At 44.4% G+C, this 18,616-nt stretch overlaps 1 protein-coding gene across 2 annotated transcripts in view; it reads right to left on the bottom strand.

Moving 5' to 3' along the window:
- Positions 1-18,616, bottom strand: part of srgap1a (SLIT-ROBO Rho GTPase activating protein 1a) — a 289,071-nt gene that overhangs the window by 102,067 nt on the left and 168,388 nt on the right. For both annotated transcript variants that reach the window (XM_070900273.1, XM_070900274.1), the window contains exon 4: positions 16,451-16,513. In XM_070900273.1, the coding sequence (XP_070756374.1) occupies positions 16,451-16,513 (63 nt within the window). The remainder of the gene's footprint in view (positions 1-16,450; positions 16,514-18,616) is intronic.

Genomic DNA, 18,616 nt, shown 5'->3' with positions numbered 1-18,616 from the left:
CCTTCCGGATATAAAAGGGGTCAGAGGGTCTAGTAAGGAGGAGGAACTGAGGGAAATCTTTATTAGTCGGGAAATTGTGTTGGGGAAATTGATGGGATTGAAGGCCGATAAATCCCCAGGGCCTGATGGACTGCATCCCAGAGTACTTAAGGAGGTGGCCTTGGAAATAGTGGATGCATTGACAGTCATTTTCCAACATTCCATTGACTCTGGATCAGTTCCTATCAAGTGGAGGGTAGCCAATGTAACCCCACTTTTTAAAAAAGGAGGGAGAGAGAAAGCAGGGAATTATAGACCGGTCAGCCTGACCTCAGTAGTGGGTAAAATGATGGAATCAATTATTAAGGATGTCATAGCAGCGCATTTGGAAAATGGTGACATGATAGGTCCAAGTCAGCATGGATTTGTGAAAGGGAGATCATGCTTGATAAATCTTCTGGAATTTTGTGAGGATGTTTCCAGTAAAGTGGACAAAGGAGAACCAGTAGATGTGGTATATTTGGACTTTCAGAAGGCTTTCGACAAGGTCCCACACAGGAGATTAATGTGCAAAGTTAAAGCACATGGGATTGGGGGTAGTGTGCTGACGTGGATTGAGAACTGGTTGTCAGACAGGAAGCAAAGAGTAGGAGTAAATGGGTACTTTTCAGAATGGCAGGCAGTGACTAGTGGGGTACCGCAAGGTTCTGTGCTGGGGCCCCAGCTGTTTACATTGTACATTAATGATTTAGACGAGGGGATTAAATGTAGTATCTCCAAATTTGCTGATGACACTAAATTGGGTGGCAGTGTGAGCTGCAAGGAGGATGCTATGAGGCTGCAGAGTGACTTGGATAGGTTAGGTGAGTGGGCAAATGCGTGGCAGATGAAGTATAATGTGGATAAATGTGAGGTTATCCACTTTGGTGGTAAAAACAGAGAGACAGACTATTATCTGAATGGTGACAGATTAGGAAAAGGGAGGTGCAACGAGACCTGGGTGTCATGGTACATCAGTCATTGAAGGTTGGCATGCAGGTACAGCAGGCGGTTAAGAAAGCAAATGGCATGTTGGCCTTCATAGCGAGGGGATTTGAGTACAGGGGCAGGGAGGTGTTGCTACAGTTGTACAGGGCCTTGGTGAGGCCACACCTGGAGTATTGTGTACAGTTTTGGTCTCCTAACTTGAGGAAGGACATTCTTGCTATTGAGGGAGTGCAGCGAAGATTCACCAGACTGATTCCTGGGATGGTGGGACTGACCTATCAAGAAAGACTGGATCAACTGGGCTTGTATTCACTGGAGTTCAGAAGAGTGAGAGGGGACCTCATAGAAACGTTTAAAATTCTGACGGGTTTGGACAGGTTGGATGCAGGAAGAATGTTCCCAATGTTGGGGAAGTCCAGAACCAGGGGTCACAGTCTAAGGATAAGGAGTAAGCCATTTAGGACCGAGATGAGGAGAAACTTCTTCACCCAGAGAGTGGTGAACCTGTGGAATTCTCTACCACAGAAAGTAGTTGAGGCCAATTCACTAAATATATTCAAAAGGGAGTTAGATGAAATCCTTACTACTCGGGGGATCAAGGGGTATGGCGTGAAAGCAGGAATGGGGTACTGAAGTTTCATGTTCAGCCATGAACTCATTGAATGGCGGTGCAGGCTAGAAGGGCTGAATGGGCTGCTCCTGCACCTATTTTCTATGTTTCTATGTTTGTTTAAAAAGGGAGAAAGGGATAGACGGAGTAATTACAGGCCAGTCAGCCTAACCTCAGTGATGGGAAAATTATTGGAAAAAACCCTGAGGGACAGGATAGATCTTCATTTGGAAAGATGTGGATTAATCAAGGACAGTCAGCATGGATGTGTTAAGGGAAGGTCGTGTCTGACTAACTTGATTGAATTTTTCGAGGAGGTAACCAGGAGGGTTGATGAGGGCAGTGCATATTATGTAGTGTGTATGGATTTTAGCAAAGCTTTTGATAAGGTCCCACATGGTAGACTGGTCACAAAGGTAAAAGACCATGGGATCCAGGGCAAAGAGGCAAGTTGGATCCAAAATTGGCTCAGAGGCAGGAAGCAAAGGGTAATGGTTGATGGATGTTTTTGTGATTGGAAGGCTGTATCCAGTGGGGTTCCGCAGGGCTCAGTGTGAGGTCCCTTGCTTTTTGTGGTATATATCAATGACTTGAACTTGAATGTTGAGGGTATGATTAAGAAGTTTGCAAATGACACTAAAATAGGCTGAGTGGTTGATAATGAAGAAAGCTGTGGCCTGCAGGAAGATATCAATGAACTGGTCAGGTGGGCAGAACAGTGGCAAATGGAATTCAATCTGGATAAGTATGAGGTAATGCATTTGGGGAGGTCTAACAAGGCACGGGAATACACATTAAATGGTACTACACTGGAAAGTGAAGAGGAACAAAGGGCCATGTGCCCATTAAGGGGGGTGGGGGAAGAGAAAGGGACGTGTGCCCATTGCAAGGGGGGGGGGGGGGGGCGGTGTCTGCTAGCTCATTTAAAATGGAGACGAGGAAGAATTTCTTCTCTCAGAGCGTCGTGAATCTTTAGAATTCTCTGCCCCAGAGAGCGGTGGAGACTGCGGCATTGAATATATTTAAGGTGGAGATAGACAAATATTTGAACGATAAGGGAGTGAAGGGTTATGGGGAGCGGGCGGGAAAGTGGAGCTGAACCCAAAATCAGATCAGCCATGATCTTATTAAATGGCAGAACAGGCTCGAGAGGTCTGCTCTTATTCCTTATGATCTTATCTTTATCTATCTATTTAAAATGACGGACGCAAAATCAAGTGGGCTCCCTTTGGGACATGCACCCCTCCTCGTCACTCCATTTTCCTGGATTCACAGGGCCCAGGCAGCCCGGTATGCCCAGTTGCAGGACCATTTAAATCAACCCCTGGGTCTCCTTCTCCGCCCCCCCCCCCCCGTCCCCTCACCTCTCAGTTTGATGTTCTTCCCCATTACATTCAGTTCCATTCGATATGGCCCTCCGTTCCAATGAATCTTGTACTTAGCTTCCTTCCACAGCTGCTTCAAAATGCCGTCAGGTACAATTTTTTTCGCTGACACGGGTCAGATTACAAACTGGAAACGCTCTGTGGCAATTTATTTCCAGTACGATCTGGGCAACATTCTGGTGCTGGTTCAACCAGCAGTTGTGTAAAGGTTTGAGTGTCGAGATGACGAGCTTTGTCACAGTGCATTCAGACTTAAATTAGAGGAAGATTTACTCCTGTTCGCAGCTTGAGAAAGGAAACGGCCTTGCTTGAGAAAACCATCTCGAATTCTTTCAAGATAAAACAAAATACTAAATGTGCTCTGGAAGCTCACAGTCTCTGGCTGCACGGGTCTACCGCGAGCCAAGCCTGGGCAGAATTGGCTCGCTCTCAGTGGGCACGGGTTCAAGGCACAAAACTGACCCTAATTTGTCACAAATTGCAATGTCAGCCAGTGGCTCAGTGGGTAGCACCCTCGCCTCTGAATCAGAAGGTTGAGGGGTTCAAGTCCCACTTTAGGGACTTGAGCATGTAAATCTAGGCTGACATTTCCAGTGCAGTGCTGAGGGAGTGCTGCACTGTCGGAGGTGCCGTCGTTCAGATGAGACGTTAAACCGAGGCCTTGTCTGCTCTCTCAGCTGGACATAAAAGATCCCATGGCAGTATTGCGAAGAAGAGTAATGGAGTTATCCCCAGTGCCCGTGTCAATATTTAATCCTCAATCAATGTAACAAAAGCAGATTATCTGGTCATCATCGCATTGCTGTTCGTGAGAGCTTGCTGTGTGCATATTGGCTGCTGTGTTTCCTACATTACAAGTGACTTTGTTTATTAACCCATTTTTGGGGGCTTGTGACCCTCTAAACAAAATGGTCATGCTTACCAGTTTTAAAATGGATGCTTTTACACAAGACTATTTTGTTACCGGACAACAACAACAACAACAAAAATGAGCCAATCACAGTGCATCCCGAATGACATTTCTGCAGAAGCTACCTTGATGGACAGCTCATGGATTTCATGGAGTGGTTGAGGCCAATCGCATCGAGGCACTCAAGGGGACGCTAGATAAGGACACGAGGAAGAAATAAATAGGAGGATACGCTGAAGGGTTGAGATGAAATATGGTGGGAGGAGGCTCGAGTGGACCATAAACACCGGCACAGACCCGTTGGGCCGAATGGCCTGTTTCTGTGCTGTAAATTCTTTGTAAATCCAGCTACAGAGCGTCCAATACTTTTGAATCTCAAAGAACCATAATTCTTTGTTGTGGGCCCGCCAAACCTCCGGAAGTTTCCTGGAGGCTCCCGATCCCTCCCTCAGCCGTTCAGCTTCCCAATGGCAAACTCCCAGGCTACCATTTTGCATGGCCGATTAAAAAAAATACAAGTATTGTACACAACAGAAATAGTAATCATTTAAATCTGTCGAGCAGTGTAGCTTTCAGTCAGATAAGGATAGCGAGGGAGATGGATGGAGAGAGGAGCGAGAGACAGAGTGAACAAAATAAAAAATATTAAACACTATGACAGCATGTACGATTGCACTGTATATTGAAAAAAATTAAGACTCACTGGAACATTAAAATTTGAGTAAAATAATAGAAGAGACAATAATATAATATTGATGTAACATAAAAATGAGACAAGCGTTTGACAAATATGCTAGAGACCGAGAGCAGACAGCAACCAGAAAATGTCACAGTAATAGACACCATAATGGCTCATTGTTAGACACACAGAGTTATAGAACACTGACACAAGAATGGTTGAAATTGCGGTTTATAATATGCCTCATCACATCCTTGGGATGTCCCCGATTGCTTTACAAGCAATGGATTACTGTTGAAGTGCAGTCTCTAGAGTGGTGTCTGCCGGCCAATATTTATCCCTCAACCAACATCACTTTAAAAAAAAAAAACAGATGATCTGGTCATTATCACATTGCTGTTTGTGGGAGCTTGCTGTGCGCAAGTTGGCTGCCGCATTTCCCACATTACAACAGTGACTGCACTTCAAGAAGTATGCAATTGGTTTGTAAAGCGTTTTGGGATGTCCTGAGGTCATTATAGGTGTGATATAAATGCAGTCTTTCTTTTATTGGAAATTCAATCACATGATTTTCCAATCCTTAATTTAAAGTTTTGTCAGTCGTGCGCAGCACAAGCACTGCGGGATTTCCGATGTACACTGCTTCTGGGCAAGGTACCCATACCCGCACCCCCCAGAAACACAGTCAGGAAATTAACCCATTAGTATTGGTAAAAGAGAGAAAAGATGCATAAAATCAGACCTTTCCTCCCTTGTTATTGCTCTCATAACTCACTAAACTATCTTGGTACCTGGGCAACATGGTTCCTTTCCATTGATCGCCAATGCATAATAAATCTTAACTGAGAGAAACTACTGATTCAGATTTGTTCGTGTAAACTGTGGGATGCTGAAAATCAAAAACATTTTACCGATTGGGATAATTTATGTGATTGGTCCAGTTGTGTTTCTGGTCAGTCAGTAGTCACATGCCGTGGCTATTAGAGCGGGTCAGAGGCTGGGTATTTCGCGATGAATGGCTCAACTCCTGACTCTCTAAATTCTCTCCACAACCTACAAGGCACAAGCCAGGAACGCGATGGGACATGGTCCACTTGCCTGGATAAGTGCAGCGTACAACAACACTCAAGAAGCTCGACACCATCCAGAACAAAGCAGCCCGATTGATCGGCACTTCCATCCACCACCTTAAACATCTATTCCCTCCACTGTGGCTGCAGTGTGCATCATCTACAAGATGCACTGCAGCATCTCGCCAAGGTTTCTTCAACAGCACCTCCCAAGCTCCACCACCTAGAAGAACAAGGGCAGCAGGCGCATGGGAACACCACCCCCTCCAAGTTCCTCTCAAAGTCACACACCATCCTGACTTGGAAATATCACACCATTCCTTCAGTCGCCAGGTCAAAATGCATGAATAAAAAAAGAATTCATGCATGGATTTCCATTTTAGCATTCACATTTCCCCACTCCCAGGATTACAGCATTGGGAGGACTAATCTCATTATCTAATCTATGCAAACACATTTGCAGTAGACTTTGCAGATACTTGATGTCAGCTGTGGCTCAATGGATAGCACTCTCGCCTTTGAGTCAGAAGGTTGTGGGTTCAAGTCTCGCTCCAGGAACTGGAGCACAAAAAAAAAAATCTAGGCTGACACTCCCAGTGCAGTGCTGAGGAAGCACTGCATTGTTGGAGGTGCTGTATTTCGGATGAGGCATTAAACCAAGCCATGTCTGCCCTCTCAGGTGGTACAATTGCAGGGGAGGTGTCCTGGTCAATATTTAAGATGATTAAAAACAGATCAGCCGTTCGTGGGAGCTTGCTGTGCGTAAATTGGCTGCTGCGTTTCCCACATTACAACAGTGACTACACTCCAAAAGTACTTCATTGGCTGTAAAGCACTTTGAGATGTCCTGGGGTCATGAAAGGCGCTATATAACTATGCAAGTCTTTCTTTCAGGTTCATGCATCAGTTGATTTTAAATGGGTCTCCCTGTTCTCTCTAACGTACTATTTACTAAACTTGGATATACAATGAGGTTTCGACATTCATCGAAAAAAAAAACGGATAAAATAAAAGTAAAGCTCCGAATCTTTCAGAACAAGCGAGAACCGAAAGTGCAACCCAGTTCCCACAATTTTCAAAAACACAAGGCTCAGGAATAAAAGCCTCATTAATTTATTTTGATTAAGTTTTCTTTCCATCCCTCGAGCCCCCCCGAGGGATTGTCGGGATTAGACATTCTGTATTACAACAGATACGCCACAGAATACAGGCAGCTAAGAACACCAAAGCCAACACTACTTGTCACCCCATGATAAATGATCAATGTGCTGCCTCCACTCGCAGTAATCCCCGCTTTGGCACAGAGGCTGCAAAAAGCTGGTGGATCTTCTTGTTTGCTCTTGAACGGCCATTATCCACGGCGTGGAAATTTCCAGAATCTGACTTTGTTTCCCCCCTTTTTAAATTCCCGTCAAATATGTTCACCCGAGCTCACGCACTAAAGGGTCAACAGCTTAGGTACAGTTCAGGCTTCGAGCAAATTCGCATATGGAGATATTAAAACATATTTTACTGCGGCTCAGTGGGTAGCACACTCGCCTACGAGTCAGAAGGTTGTGGGTTCAAGTCCCACTCCAGGGACTTGAGCACAAAACAAATCTAGGCTGACACTCCAGTGCAGTGCTGGGGGAATGCTGCACTGTCGGCGGTGCCATCTTTCGGATGAGACGTTAAACCGAGGCCTCGTCTGCTCTCTCAGGTGGATCATAAAAGATCCCATGGCCACTATTTCGAAGAAGAGCAGGAGAGTTATCCCGGATGTCCTGACCAATATTTATCCCTCAATCAACATCATTAAAACAGATTATCTAGTCATTATCACAGTGTTGTTTGTGGGAGCTTGCTGTGCACAAATTGGCTGCCGCGTTTACCACATAACAGTGACTACACTCCAAAAATACTTCATGGACTGTAAAGCATTTTGAGATGTCCAGTGGTCGTGAAAGGCTCTATATAAATGCAAGTCTTTCTTTTTCCAAACCCTTCAGATTGGGGGAATTCCCATTGGGAAACCCAGCGGCGCTAGTAGGGAGGATGGAATGTATAATGTAATGGCTTCATGGGTTCTTTGCTTAAGAATTCATTGCAGCACATTGCTATTAAGAACTAGTTAGTTTATTAACAAAGGTTTATCACACTACACATTACCAGTTCATCTACTAGGCTCACAACTGCCTACCTCATCGTTGGTGACCGAGACCCAACTGGCTGGGGTTTTATTGAGTCTTGTGAACATCATGTGACTGGCTAAGCCATTCACAATGCAACAGCTCCACAAACCTGTGAGCACACTCACAGGTGCATACATTATAAGTGGGTAGGGGGGAGGGGGGGATTACAATAATGGCAGAAATGCCAAATGCCAACAAGAAAAAGCAGCACTTAAGAAATACAATAACCTTTACATTACTGTGTCCTTTCTGCAACCTTCGGCATAATTACTCTCATGTTCTTTTAACACTGCCGAGCAACGCTGGATGCCCATTTCACATTTGATGCCCTGTCCTTCGCAGTGGCAGGAAATGGCGTGCAGGATGTCCCTGCTTCCAAATCAGTTTTTGTCCAGCCTCTGGAGCGGTTTGTGGAAAACACGTTGGTATCATTTGCCCTGCTAGCACCCACCTGATTACCATCCCAATAGCCAGGCCGACTCCAGCAAAAAATCTAGGCCACAGTCCAACCAACTCCTTTCCCTCAGTTGTAATCATCACATAGACTTACTTTACACAGTCCACATTCTTCCCAATTGTTTGTACAGTATTCCTGAACCAGTGCTGTGGTGCGTTGCAGTGAAGCTAGATCTGTTTGGTTATAAAGAGCCAGCAAGCAGTGCCTCTACAGTTCGGTGGGGAAACGGACCATGTCATGTGGCACTGGGCAATGCAGACGAGGAAGGTCGTAGGTCAGCTCTCTCGTCATGGTTACAGTGAGGAGATAATTGCTTCAGTGGTCCTGCGGTATGAAGCAACCAAACTTTCGCCAGGGCTCTCGCTTCGAATTAATATCGTGTGTGGATAGCAACAGCGACTTGCATTATGCATAATGCTCTTTAATGTAGTAAATTGTCCCAATGCGCTTCACAGGAGCGTCGGCGGATAAAATTTGACACTGAGCCACATAGCGAGATGCAAGGACAGGTGACCAAAAGCTTGCTCAAAGAGGTAGGTTTTAAGGGTGGTCGCAAAAGGAGGCGAGAGAGGTGCAGGGATTTAGGGAGGGAATTCCAGAGCTTGGGGCCCAGGCAGCTGAAGGCACGGCCGCCAACGGTGGAGTGATGGAAATTGGGGATACGCAAGAGGCCAGAGTTGGAAGAGCGCATAGATCTCGGAGGGTTGTAGCAGCCGAGGACAGGATTGGTCTCAGCTGTTATGGGCCCCAGGCTAAGTTACTGTCCCAACCCTACATGAGTTATGATGATTTGGAATGCACTGGCTGAAAGGGTGATGGAAGCAGATTCAAAAGGGAATTGGACATGTACTGGAAAAGGAAACAGTTGCAGGGCGATGGGGAAAGAGTGGGATTAATTGGATCGCTCTTTCAAAGAGGCAGCACAGGCACGATGGGTCAAATGGCTTCTTTCTTGACTATTCCAACGCAAACCTAACTGGCCTTCCACATTCTACCCTACATAAACTTGAGGCCATCCAAAACTCAGATTCTCGTGTCTTAACACGTACCAAGTCCTGCTCACCCATCACCCCTCCTGTCCTCTCTGACCTACATTGGTTCCCGGTTAAGCAATGCCTTGATTTGAAAATTCTCATCCTTATTTTCAAATGCCTCCATATCTTTGTAATCTTCTTCAGCCCCACAACCTCTCCTCCCACCCAGAGATAGCTGTGCTCCTCTAATTCTGCCCTCTTGAGCATCCCTGATTATAATCGCTCAACCATTGGTGGCCGTGCTTTCTGTTGCCGAAGCCCTAAGCTCTGGAACTCCCTCCCTAAACCTCTCCTCCTCTCTATGTCTCTATCTCTCTTTCCTCCTTGAAGTCGCTCCCTAAAACCTACCTCTTTGCTCACCTGCCCTAATATTTCCTTATGTGGCTCGGTGTCAAATTTTGTGTCTCATAATACTCCTCTGAAGCGCCTTGGGATGTTACACTACGGTAAAGGCACTATATAAATACAAGTTGTTGTTTCTGTATGAGTTTATGATTCTATAGGAGGACAAGCCACTTGACTGAAATGCCAGTGTCTGCCCAACGAACCCCTTTCTGCCTCCAGAACAGGAAACCGGGAGTGAATTTGAAGACGTCCAAATGAATCTACGAATATTTAATAATCACCACAGTTAGACAAACTCGCACCTTTAGGAAAATTGATCACCCATATATTTTCATTAATAATGGAAAACCCATAAATCCTCCCTTGTCCACTCTGATAAATATTAATTACACTAATAAGATTAACATTAAGTAAATTAGGCCAACCAAATGAGATAGTGGCCCAGAATTTCCAAAGTTTCTACGAACCTGGGAAGGCATCGGAAAAGCCGGTTTTCAGCGCGCAATGCGCTAGCACTGAAAACCGGCTTTTCCGATCTGTCAAGCTGGAGCTCGACAGATGATCCGCAGATCGGCAGCGGGGACATTTGTATGTGGAAGTTTGGGCTATTTACCCATAACTTGCACGGCAAATGTCCTCAAAGCTTTTGCGCCTGAAAAAGCAGGCGCATAGCCAACTTTTACAGGCGTAAAAGTGTAAAAACATAGAAAAAAAATGATTAAAATAAAAATTTTAAAAACACATGTATGTTAAAACCCTGCTCACTCAGAAAATGTTGTTTTAAGCCCTAACCCGAACTTTTTTTTTTTTAAATTGGGAATATTTTTTTTCTTTAAAAAATGTGTAACACTTTTAATTTCTATTAGTTTGCAGCTGCAGCAGGTAATCAGGAAGGCGAATGGAATGTTGGCCTTCATTGCGAGAGGGATGGAGTACAAAAGCAGGGAGGTCCTGTATAGGGTATTGGTGAGGCAGCACCTGGAGTACTGCATGCAGTTTTGGTCACCTTACTTAAGAAAGGATATACTAGCTTTGGAGGGGTTACAGAGACGATTTACTAGGCTGATTCCGGAGATGAGGGGGTTACCTTATGATGATAGATTGAGTAGACTGGGTCTTTACTCGTTGGAGTTCAGAAGGATGAGGGGTGAGCTTATAGAAACATTTAAAATAATGAAAGGGATAGACAAGATAGAGGCAGAGAGGTTGTTTCCACTGGTCGGGAAGACTAGAACTAGGGGGCACAGCCTCAAAATACGGGGGAGCCAATTTAAAACCGAGTTGAGAAGGAATTTCTTCTCCCAGAGGGTTGTGAATCTTTGGAATTCTCTGCCCAAGGAAGCAGTTGAGGCTAGCTCATTGAATGTATTCAAATCACAGATAGATAGATTTTTAACCAATAAGGGAATTAAGGGTTACGGGGAGCGGGCGGGTAAGTGGAGCCGAGTCCACGGCCAGATCAGCCATGATCTTGTTGAATGGCGGAGCAGGCTCGAGGGGCTAGATGGCCTACTCCTGTTCCTAATTCTTATGTTCTTATGTTTGTTCCTAGTTTATTGTGTGAGGTGTTTTTTTTAATGTTTTATGTAGTGTTTGTGCGCTTTGGGGTTTTTCTCATTCATAGTAATAGGAGATTTAAATCTCCTATTACTATGAATGAGAAAATACTTACCTGTGATTGGGTGTCCAGGTCCACGTGACTCATGCAGACGTCCTGACGTGCACGCGCTGCGCGTTGCAGGGAGAGGAGGCCTGTGGATCCAGCGGGCGCAGTAGCTTCAGGTAAGTGCGCATTTTTTTTCTATTTTTTCTCGATTTGCCCGTGGGAAGCTCTCCTCGGAATTTCTGCCCCAATATTATTTTCCCACTATGTCAAAACAGAAGTTTTTCAAAAAGATGACTTGAATATTCTCTTCATGATCATACAATAAATTCTACAGATTCATTCAAATTGCATTTGCAAATTAGGTTAATTAGAAAGTACTTTATTCCAAACCTCATACAGTTTGTCTGTGAAGGCACATGTGTTAAACTAAAAGCCGAATAGTATTTCAATAAAGTATACTGGTCAAGCCCAGTTCCAATACAGACGTTGATTAGACAGATTTACATTTAAAATTGAAATGCTACAATCAGTATCAGCAAAACTTAGCGGTGAGTCTTGGGTGGACTAATGGTAAAAGCAACGATTGGAAGGTTGGAAATCGATCGAGCACTCAACATTAATTCAATAGCACTTGTAAAATGTACAATCAACGGAATCAAAATAGTGAAGCACCATAAATCAATGCAACTTCCCAGCAACAGTCAAAGGAGAGTCATGGATTTAGATGTTCTTGCATCTCGCGAAATGAGCCAAATCTCATCACGGCCAACGAATTACATTGAGGCTGCATTTACATTATACAATAGTGTTGGTTTCATCTTAAATTTGCAGTGCGACTCTGGAGAGAGGGCCTGGCGTGACTCTGAAACGTTGAACAATAAAGGCTCCTTGGAGGAGATGGCCTCACACAATGGTTGGGCCCTCGCTGCGGATTTACGGCATGCATGGTGATTTTACGGTAGTGCATCATGGAGCTGTCCGTGCTGCCTTCAAAGCCACGACTACGTTGTAACTGCAGCGAGTGGCCCTGAAGTTTGTTTAAGGATGTGTGATTGAGTGTACTGTGCGCTGACTGGAAACCGAGCAACATCCCACAGGAGTGGTACATGCTAGGCATCGCCAGCAGGTATCGCCCCATAAAAGGGTGGAAAAGCCAGTGGATTAGGCTATTGGTTGTAAGCAGCAAAGAGCACAAACGCTGTGCTAAATATATTAATGAGGGAATGTAGTAGCGGACTGGTCGACTGATAACAGAAATGAGCACTTAGATAAAGTACATTACAGCTAATACTATAGTGGTTTTCACTTGCCACTATTTGTAGGTTAATTGTCCCCCTCTCTCATTCCCAAAACAAAGTCTTTTGCCTGTCCTTATAAGCTGCTTTAGGACCGCCCACTAATAGCCGCCAATAGCCGAATTGTGAAATTAAATCAGAAGATGAGTGTGAAGAACCATCACCATAAATGGTTAAAGTGGTTACCAGGAAGAGTGGTGAGGATATGTGGTCCTCGCACATATTTGGTCAAGATGTTTGATCATGAACAGGTTAGGTTTGTTCACATGGATCATATTTTACCTACAGACGTGAAAGTAGTTGAAGTTGGAAATGATTCAATTATTTCGGACTCAGCAGATAGTTTTGATACACCAGTAGCATATCCTACATCCAATGTACTGGAAACAAATCCAAGAGAAAGTCAGAATTTAAGTCGGAGTCCGAGTCAGGCAGACAAACAGTCTGAAGTTAGAGAGTTCAAATGGAAATCAAGGGCATCCCTTGGAGGAAAACTTTCCTCAGGATCTGCCTCGAATGAGTTTAAATTCGACACCATGTTTGGAAGGTTCTGCTCGAGAGCGATGGTAAACAAGTGGTTAAGCTTGATTTGTAACTATGGCAAAATAAGTCCATATCTTTTGTTATGTATAACCATGCAAGTTATGTATGATTATTTTGTTCCTTCTCCCTCCTTAATGAAGAAGTCATTATATTATATATAGCTCCTGTGGCATTGCAGCCAGTGATGTTTATAATAAAGAAGGGAATAGGTCAAAAAGGAGTTAGATGAGGTCCTTACTGCTAGGGGGATCAAGGGGTATGGCGAGAAAGCAGGAATGGGGTACTGAAGTTGAATGTTCAGCCATGAACTCATTGAATGGCGGTGCAGGCTAGAAGGGCCGAATGGCCTACTCCTGCACCTATTTTCTATGTTTCTATGTTTCTATAACTGACAGAGTTCCGGAGTGTTCTGCCATCTTAAGGCTGTGTGTGTGTGTGAGAGTTACTGAAGATATAACCTTGAGTGATGATAATCAGGGATGCTCAAGAGGGCAGAATTAGAGGAGGTGGTGGGAGTTGTGGGGCTGGAGGAGATTATAGGGAGGGGCGAAGCTGTGAAAGAATTTGTAAACAAGGATGAGAATTTTGAACTCGGTGTTGTTTAACCGGAAGCCAATGTAGGTCAGTGAGCAGAGGGTGATGGCTGAGTGGGACATGGTGCGGATTAGGACACAGGCAGCCGATTTTGGTCACTTGAACTGCGTGTCTCTTTTACTCTACCTCTATCATGATTCTCTTTCTGTCTTAATTATTTCTCTTCTATGGACTGGGCCAAGTTTGGTTTTAACAACGAGAATCTGGTTCATGGCTGTCGTTTGAGAAACAACTCTGCTGATATTCTACCAGTAGTTGTGAGAGGAGTATTACGATACGCAATTAAAAAATCAGCCAATTTGTTGTCCAATGACAACTGTTGTTTCTTTGGGATTGAATCCAACATCTGTTTGATGAGGACACGTTTTACAATTTGTACAGTGTGCTCTGCTGCTCCATTTGAAGCAGGGTGGTACGATGGAACCTTGATATGTTTCACACCATTTTTGTTCGTGAACTGTGCAAATTCTTCTGAACGAAATTGTGGTCCATTATCAGAAACAATTTCTTTTGGGAGGCCAAATGAAGAAAATAATCTTCGTAAAATATCTCATGTTTTACTTGTTATTTTCCACATTGGAAACATCTCGACCCACTTCGAATGGCTATCAATCACAATGAACAATTGTTGTCCTTCTAGCTCAGCAAAATCAATATGTAGCCTTTGCCACACCCTGGGAGGCCATTTCCAAGGCTGTAATGGTACTGATGATGGATTCTTGCTTACCAATTGACATGTCGTACACTGACTGATGATGTACTCTATATCCTTATGAAGACCCGGCCACCATAAGTAACTGCGTGCAAAATTCTTGGTCAAGCACATTCCCAGGTGCTGGTCATGGAGGTCTCCGAATAATTTGGACCTGAATTTATTTGGTATAACCTCTCTTGCACCCAATTTTTATTGATAGAATTCATTCCTACGAATGAAGAATGGATGAATATCTTTGTCTGTTACCTGGTTTGACCGTCTGTTTTCAATATAATCTTACACCTTTGACATCACTGGATCACGTTTGGTTGCTCTACCAATCTCTTCAGCTGTGATTGGCAGTTCATCAATGTGTGAAAAATAAAACACTTCTTCCCTATCGGGTGTAATTTGTGATGGGGAAGGCAATCTAAACATTGCACCAGCATTACTGCGATCAGCTGATCGTCTGTATTCAATATCATATGTATATGCTGACAAAATCAAAGCCCATCTCTGCAATCGGGCTGCAGCTAGTGTTGGAACTGGGGACTTTGGATGGAGGATTGCTGTCAGGGACTTATGGTCTATAATGATATATGGTCGTAAGTTTACCAAGTATTTGTGGAACATCTTGACCCCAAAAATTAATGCCAAAGCTTCCCTTTCGATTTGCGCATAATTACGCTCACTGGCACTGAGAGTGCGTGAAGCAAAAGCAATTGGTCTCTCCTCCCCACGACGTAACATATGAGAGATCACTGCCCCAACTCCAGACAGAGAGGCATCACATGCTAGCTTGATCTCCTTAGCTATGTCATAGTGAACTAACATGGTGCTCTCTACCAATTTGCTTTTACACTCCTTGAATGTTGTATCACATTCTTCTGACCATTTCCAATGGATCTGTTTTTTTAATAGTTCATTCAGTGGATGTAATACTGTAGCCAAATTTGGTAGGAACCCCATAATAGTTCAAAAGACCAAAAAAAAGATCGAAGTTCAGTGACATTCTTGGGAGTGGGTGCATTTCTGATTGCACCCAGCTTTCCCTTGCACGCGTGGGTTCGAATTCCATCCTCGTCGCCATTGTTATATCTTCAGTAACTCACAAACACACACACCCTTAAGATGGCAGAACACTCTGGAACTCAGTCAAGTGACCTGTTCCCTTCTTTATTATAAACAGCACTGGCTGCAGTGCCACAGAAGTCCACAGGTGGAGCTATATATATTACACTCAACCATTGGTGGCCCTAAGCTCTGTAACACCCTGCCTAAACCACTCCACCTCTCTATCCTCCTTTAAGACGCTCCTTAAAACCTACCAAGCTTTTGGGCACCTGCCCTAGTTTCTCCTTTACAGGTATAGTGTCGAAAATCCAAAAGACTCGGGACCAAGGCTGCTCCGGATTATGGGTATTTCCGGACATCCCAAAATGCCTGGGGGTGGGGTGGCGAGGGAAGGAGCGGGGAGTTTGGCGGGTGGTGGGGCCTGGAGAGTCGGGCGGGCGGAAGTAAGGAGCGGGGGGTCCGGCGGGGCCTGGGGAATCGGCGGAGGTCCGAGGCGGGGAGGGGAGGGGTCGGCGGAGGCCCGAGGCGGGGAGGGGAGGGGAGGGGTCGGCGGAGGCCCGAGGCGGGGAGGGGAGGGGTCGGCGGAGGCCCGAGGCGGGGAGGGGAGGGGAGGGGTCGGCGGAGGCCCGAGGCGGGGAGGGGAGGGGTCGGCGGAGGCCCGAGGCGGGGAGGGGAGGGGAGGGGTCGGGTCGGCGGAGGCGTTCCTGATTCCGGACGACCCCGCCACAGATCGTTCGGCTGTCCGGATTCCGGAACAGTACGGATTCCGGAACTCCGGATTTCGACACTATACCTGTATGACTCGGTGACAATTTAAAAAAAAAATTATTCCTGTAAAGTATCTTGGGACATTTTACTATGTTAAAGGCACTATATAAATACAAAGTAGTTGTTGTTGTCCTCTTCACTCACCTTGGGCTGATCCTCCAGCCCAGCGAGAAGGGAAGACTCTCTGAAGGGCAATTAAAACCTTTGACTACTAGTTTGTCGAGACAGCTGGAATGCCAGAATGCTTACCGTGTACAGCTCATTGAGAACCTTCATTAAATCCTCGTGCAGCTGGAATCCGATCTCCTTGCTCTGTAATAAAAACAAACAAATTTTTCACTCAGATTGATGAATACACAAAGGTCACTTCACATTAAAAAAACATAAATCACAACGTAATTATCTGCTGTGCTACCAATGCAGATGAAGACCAACTAAATGTCAACATTTCAATAAAACAAAGTTAAGAAAAATCATAAAAAGGAGCGAAATCAGAAAATATGATGTAAACACATGTTTAAATGGGTTTCATTGACACAAACATACTACAAAATGATTCAGATTTGCCAGATCAATATAATGATTGCTATACACTCAGTACTGCTTAAAAAAGACAATGTGTCAATACTCTTACGACTTTGATGTGAATGCTGCCTTTCCCATAACTTGCAATGACTGAAGCCACGGGTCACGGACAGCTCAAGCAAATAAAAAAACGCCCTTTACTCTAACTAATTGGAAGCATTCTATTAAATTAGAAAACAAGTGGGACTGGTTTAATCATTTTATCAAGATGTACCTTCACCACACAGACTGCAGCGGTTCAAGAAGGTGGCTCACCACCAACTGCTTCTCAAGGGCAACAAGGGATGGGCAATAAACGCTGGCTTTGACAGCGGTGCCCACATCCACAATGAATTTTTTTTACTTAAAAAAAAATTAACAGTACACTCGCAAAAATTCCACCTGCAGGAGATATTTACGGGATTACAGAAGAATAGATATTTCAGCAAAGAAGGAGCCTATTTCTTATCACTTCTCACTCCACGTTGCAGCCGTTTGCTCTCATCCCACTTCCCCATAGGACCACAGTCGACATAGAGGCGCTGGTTTGAGCAATTCAAAAAAGGCAGTCAGTATTGATGAAGGAAATACAAGTAGAAATGCAAACAATATTGTGTAATAAAAGGAGTATGGTGTTTAAGATAAACAGCTCAACTGTATAGAGAGATATCCCATGGCATTATTTTGCAAGAGTTCTCCCCGGTGTCCTGGCCAATATTTATCCCTCAACCAACATCATTAAAACAGATTATCTGATCATTATCGCTTGGGAGCTTGCTGTGTGTAAATTGGCTGCCACATTTCCTACACTGCAACAGTGATTTATTTGGCTGTAAAGCGCTTTGGGATGTCATGAAATGTATTATATAAATGCAAGTCTCTCTTTAAAAGGAATACATTTTCAAGGATATTTCGACAGTGGGAACCGGAAAGCCACACGCCTACTGCCATTCCTCAGAGACCACTGTAGCTTCAAGGGGAAAGATAGACAGCACTGGGATTAGTTTTGGATTGCCGAAATAGATATGATGGGCTGAACGGCCTCCTTCTGTGCTGTAAGTGTGTCTGGTTCTATGATTTTCCAATAGGTGCTGAGTGCAGACAAGATTCCTTGCTAGGAACAGGAGGAGGCCATTCAGCCCCTCAAGCCTGTTTCACCATGATCATGGCTGCTCTGTGACCTAACTCCATATCCCTTAAAACTTTTGGCCCATATCACTTAAAACTTTTGGCCCATATCACTTAAAACTTTTGGTTAACAAAAAGCTATCAAGCTCTGATGTAATATTAATTGATCTAACGTCAATTGCCATTTGTGGAAGAGAGTTCCAAACTTCTACCACCCTAATGTGTGTAGAATTGTTTCCTAATTTTACTCCTGAAAGGTCTGCTCTAATTTTTAGACTATGCCCCTAGTCCTAGACTCCCCAACCAGCAGAAATAGTTTCTCTCTGTCTACCCTATCTGTTCCCCTTAATATCCTGAAAACTTTGATCAGGTCACCCCTTAAGCCTTCCAAATTCTAGGGAATACAACCCTAATTTGTGTAATCTCTCCTCGTAACTTAACCCTTGAAGTCCGGGTATCATTCTCGTAAACCTATGATGCACTCCCTCCAAGGCCAATATATCCTTCCCAAGGCGTGGAGCCCAGAACTGCTCACAGTACTGCAGGGTATGGTTTAAACAGGGTTTTGTATAACTGCAGCATAACTTCTACCCCCTTGTAGTCTAGTTCTCTAGATATAAAGGCCAACATTCCATTAACCCTTTTGATTATTTTCTGTACCTGTCCATGACGTTTCTAAACCCCAAGTCTCTGAACTTTTTCACCATTTAGAAAGTCTCCTGT

The sequence above is a fragment of the Pristiophorus japonicus genome, chromosome 15 (assembly GCF_044704955.1).
Source record: "Pristiophorus japonicus isolate sPriJap1 chromosome 15, sPriJap1.hap1, whole genome shotgun sequence".
NCBI classification, from domain to species: domain Eukaryota; kingdom Metazoa; phylum Chordata; class Chondrichthyes; family Pristiophoridae; genus Pristiophorus; species Pristiophorus japonicus.
Note: the sequence above shows the minus strand (reverse complement) of the source record. Positions and strands in the feature narration are given on the sequence as shown.